The sequence below is a fragment of the Micropterus dolomieu genome, linkage group LG02, assembly GCF_021292245.1.
Source record: "Micropterus dolomieu isolate WLL.071019.BEF.003 ecotype Adirondacks linkage group LG02, ASM2129224v1, whole genome shotgun sequence".
In the NCBI taxonomy this organism is placed as follows: Eukaryota; Metazoa; Chordata; class Actinopteri; order Centrarchiformes; family Centrarchidae; genus Micropterus; species Micropterus dolomieu.
In genome coordinates, this window is record NC_060151.1 from 24,439,618 (window position 1) to 24,443,821 (window position 4,204).

Here is a 4,204-nt window from a genome sequence, read left to right on the forward strand (position 1 = left end):
AATACAATCACTTCTCCAATCAACCTGGACCAACAGAAATGTTCAGAAATCAATAAATAATAAATCACCAATAATAAATAAATAAAACAATATATGCGTATTGAATATGTGTCCTTGCTCTATTTGTTCTACTGTTTTCCACTTTGTGTCTGTCGTCATTAGCAAGTTCACAGCCAAACTGCTTGGAGAATAGACATCAAAAACAGAAATGGAAAGTATGTTTGTGTGATTCTCTGAAATAAAAAGACTTCCCCTGGAGAGACAAGCCAGTGGGATGAGCAGAGAGCTGCAGCTGGATGTACAACGAGGTCACTGCCGATATGAGAGGAATCCCATGAGCAATGTCTGGGATGGCAACTTGTGGCAGCTGGATATTTTCTCTAAGAAGAAACAAACATTTAATCCCATTAATGGCCTAATTGACCGGATGTACTAACCCTACACAGATGTCACTTTAGAGACAGTGTACACAGGTTACCGTAATGAATTGGGAGACAGTGAAGGGAGAATAGGACAAAAACTATCCCACTACTATCTAAGGTTTCCCTGGTTATTTTTTCTGTACTTTCTGTGAAAGCATCATCCGGATGTTTGCATGTCTGGTTCACCTGGTAACCGCGGGAAGCCATGCAGCAAGACACGCAGGAGAAGCTCAGTGAGGTGGAAGGTGCAGTAATGTAAAGGCCACTTACTGTTACACCTTTATGGAAAAATATAAGGCCAAATAATAAACAGAGATATTACTATGGATTCATACATTTGCAAATGCACCAGCTCATGGCTTAAAACAATGCTTTAATAGATGTAACCAAAAATAAGAGATCAATAGAAGAATGCATATGAAAAGACAAAACTATGCTAATAAAATTGGATCATGTGGTGTTCCAGCCATGAACGAAACACTGAGCACAAACTGTGCCAAATGTGTTGTTTGTAAGAAATACTCCCTTCTTATGACAAATCTTGGCAGGATTTGGGCACTTAAAGGCTCAAAGATACATAATCATGCAAGCTGAGACGTCTGGGAACAAGCTTTTGGCCCTGATTAGACAAGTGAATTCCACTACAGCTAATGAATACATACAAATAACATTTTCTGAATATTTATTCACTGATTCACTTTAACATCGTTTTCCCTTTCATGAAAAAACTCAAAACAGTGAAAAAAAATCGAAACATTCAGATGATTATAAAATTGGCTCACAGGGAGTTCTCAGGTTTGGTCATCTACAGCTTATCCATTACTTACTTACATTATTTCTCTGTGTAACGAAAATCACGGTTAAGACTTACTAAGTATTAAAAGGCAATACTTCCATTTGCACAAGGCCCACTACAGTTGAATATAAATGACTCCAAAGAAAGCTCACCCAAAGGCTGCAATTTTCACCCAAATTTTCAATACCCCTAAAAAAATGGGAAACGGAAGACACGTAGTCTATTCCTCAACACCTTACACTGGAGTTAGTTAAATCTGCATTGATTTAGCATTTCCTTCAACTCTAAAAGTACTCGTTTCATAACCAACATCGTGCCAATATGTGTATGTTGCCATTTAGACAATAGCACCTATCCATCTCTGGAAACCGTTGTGATTTGGGTAGCACATTGCAACACAGGCTCACCATAGTAACCTTTGTGAGGACGCACCGCCTGTGTTTACTGCTTTTATTATTCCGGTTTCTTTCTGGTGTGTCTCTGTTTAGTTCTTGGCTCTGAGCCTCACTTAATAGGGTCCTGTGAGAACCACAGCACACTGAGGGCAGCCATGATAGTTGGTAGTTAACTCTTCTGGGACATGAGATCTTGTCATTGAGAAGGTTTAACTCATGTCTGTTTCACATCCAGCAGTGAGAACGAGAGCAGAAATTCTCTTCTGCAACCAGCATTATAACTAGTGAGTATTAGTCAGTATCATTCATTTCCACTCAACACAACTATACTCTCAACAGAATATTTTTCAGTGGTTCAATTTCTGATGTGCTTTTAATTAAAATGTCAAAAGATTCTTCCCATTCAGTGTGCTGCTGTCATTAAAATGTGTTTTAGCCAGAATCAGACAGACAATCTTCATGGAAAAAGAGGTATTTGATTTTCTTCAAAATACATTCAGTTATATAACGTTCATTAGTACATGGTTAACATAAGGCACTATAGACCCTCACAAAGGCCTCACAAAGGAATTTCCATTTAAATCAAAATAACTCCCTCCAGCTGGAACATTTGCGGTAATAAATACAGTTCCAGATACACTATAAAAATGTGTACAGACCAAAAGCAAAGCAAATTTTGGCTTCACCAGTGTGAATGCAGTCTGAACACACAAGACTGTTTGCAGTTTGTTTACAGTCTTGTGATTATTCCATTTTGATTTCAGTGCAAATGTCTTGTTTGTTGATGGGCCAACTCCACATTCACTGTACGTCCAGTCATTTGCCATGCTTGGACACACTTAATCTGGGTCATCAGTAAAAACAGACTTCATGTGTGACTGGCTTCATTGTGAAGCTACCAAGAAGGAACTTTGCTACTATACTGTTAGCTGACCCTGGGTCTGGGAACTACTTTTCACCTGGTCGACAATCTCCCAGGTGAAGCTTGAGCACCCCCTGACTGTGCAGCCGCAACAAGAGGTCAAATTCAGCCGGCATGGCGTGGAATTTCGTTTTAGCTTGTCTGTCATCGTAGTAGTGGTTAGTCAGGGCATGGAGTCCATGTGGGTGATTACTGAACGGCCAGAACCCGTACAGATGCACATTGTCACAGCGTTCCAGCGCAAGGCTAGCCATGATTATGCCGGTGCTGAGCCGCACTGCTCGCAGACCTTGGGAGCGCCAGAAGAGGGCCAGACTCTGGATGTAGCTGGGGTTGAAGAAAATGGGCCGGGTGGGGCTTTTAAAGTCCTCAATGGTGTAGACAGCCCGCAGGCACACAGGTGTGTTGTGTCCGAAGGAGAAGGCGGGAAGGAGCAGCAGGGAGTTGCCGTAGCTACGCAGACTCTCCACAAATGGACGGCGACGCCCATTTAGTGCCCCATACCTGAAAATAAAAAATACATGTGAAGCAACAAGACAAAGGAACATTTTAAAGCGACATTGCCGTGATATTCATCCTCTTGCTCACTTCTCTAGGAGTATGCTTGGGTTTGCTGTCACAAGGTCAGTCTTGATGCCCACATGTTTCTCATAGCCGTTTTCCAAAGGAGGAAGGTTGCACCTGAAGATGTAACAAGGATGAGATAAACACCGTTATATAGAATTTCAACAGAGATGAGTTTAATTCTGTTGGTTAACTTTGGACATCTTTCTCACCTGATAACAAATTGAGCTGAATCGATCATCTTCCCACAGCCACTGTCAGTCAGAATCCCTCCGTTCCCGACAACAGCACACGTATCCCAAGTTTTATTTGGGAAAGGATGCTCCTGGAATCAACACAAACAGAAAATGCATTACAAAAAATTATTAATAGTGATAATAATATACAGTGTGTGAATAACAGTCTTGTCACCAACATTTTTATTGACATGGTGGGATCAAAGTCAAATAATTTTTTTTTTACAAAGTTGTATTTTATTGTTACTATGGTTAATGATACACCAGTTGTACCCTCTAAAGGCAAAAGATTATTGCATTTCTCTGCCACATTCTGCAAACCCTGACATATTTGGTCTAGAAATGCAGACTTCAGAGACTGTGGGACTTAATTCGAACACACTCCTGAAAGATTCTTGAAATAAGATTTCAGAAGCAGAATCACAAAAAATTGCACCAATAATACAACGAGATTTGCTGTGCAACTCCTAAAATAAAAGAAACACTGTACATACATGCGCACACACTCATTCACCCTCAGTTATGATTTCTTTTTTAAAAGCTACATAATAAATACTAAGTTCCTTAAAATGCTACAGTACAGTATACTATATTGCACATAATTTTGCCTCAGTTATTACACCATTTAACAACAGTTAGACCAAAGTTATTGCAGGTCATTCAAAGATAACAGAACAAAGATAACGCCTCCTGTTACAATTTGCACAACACTCATGAAAGTGTCTTGTGAAATGTAAGGGGTGTGATGAGGTCTTCCTGAGATGAATGTTTAAAAAAAGACTCACTTCTACTTTACCAGATTAATGTTTAAAGAGTTGAGATGTCTTTACAATCATTAAATAGATTGCTGTGGCCATTTGTTCATGGTT

At 39.7% G+C, this 4,204-nt stretch overlaps 1 protein-coding gene across 1 annotated transcript in view; it reads right to left on the reverse strand.

The window, feature by feature from the left end:
* Positions 1-775: 775 nt before the first annotated feature.
* Positions 776-4,204, reverse strand: part of LOC123967314 (alpha-2,8-sialyltransferase 8F-like) — a 9,673-nt gene continuing 6,244 nt past the window's right edge. Inside the window, exons 8-10 of the mRNA XM_046043381.1 lie at positions 3,312-3,424; positions 3,124-3,216; positions 776-3,039 (exon numbers count right to left, since the gene is read on the reverse strand). Coding sequence (XP_045899337.1) covers positions 2,562-3,039; positions 3,124-3,216; positions 3,312-3,424 — 684 coding nt within the window. The 3' untranslated portion in view covers positions 776-2,561. The remainder of the gene's footprint in view (positions 3,040-3,123; positions 3,217-3,311; positions 3,425-4,204) is intronic.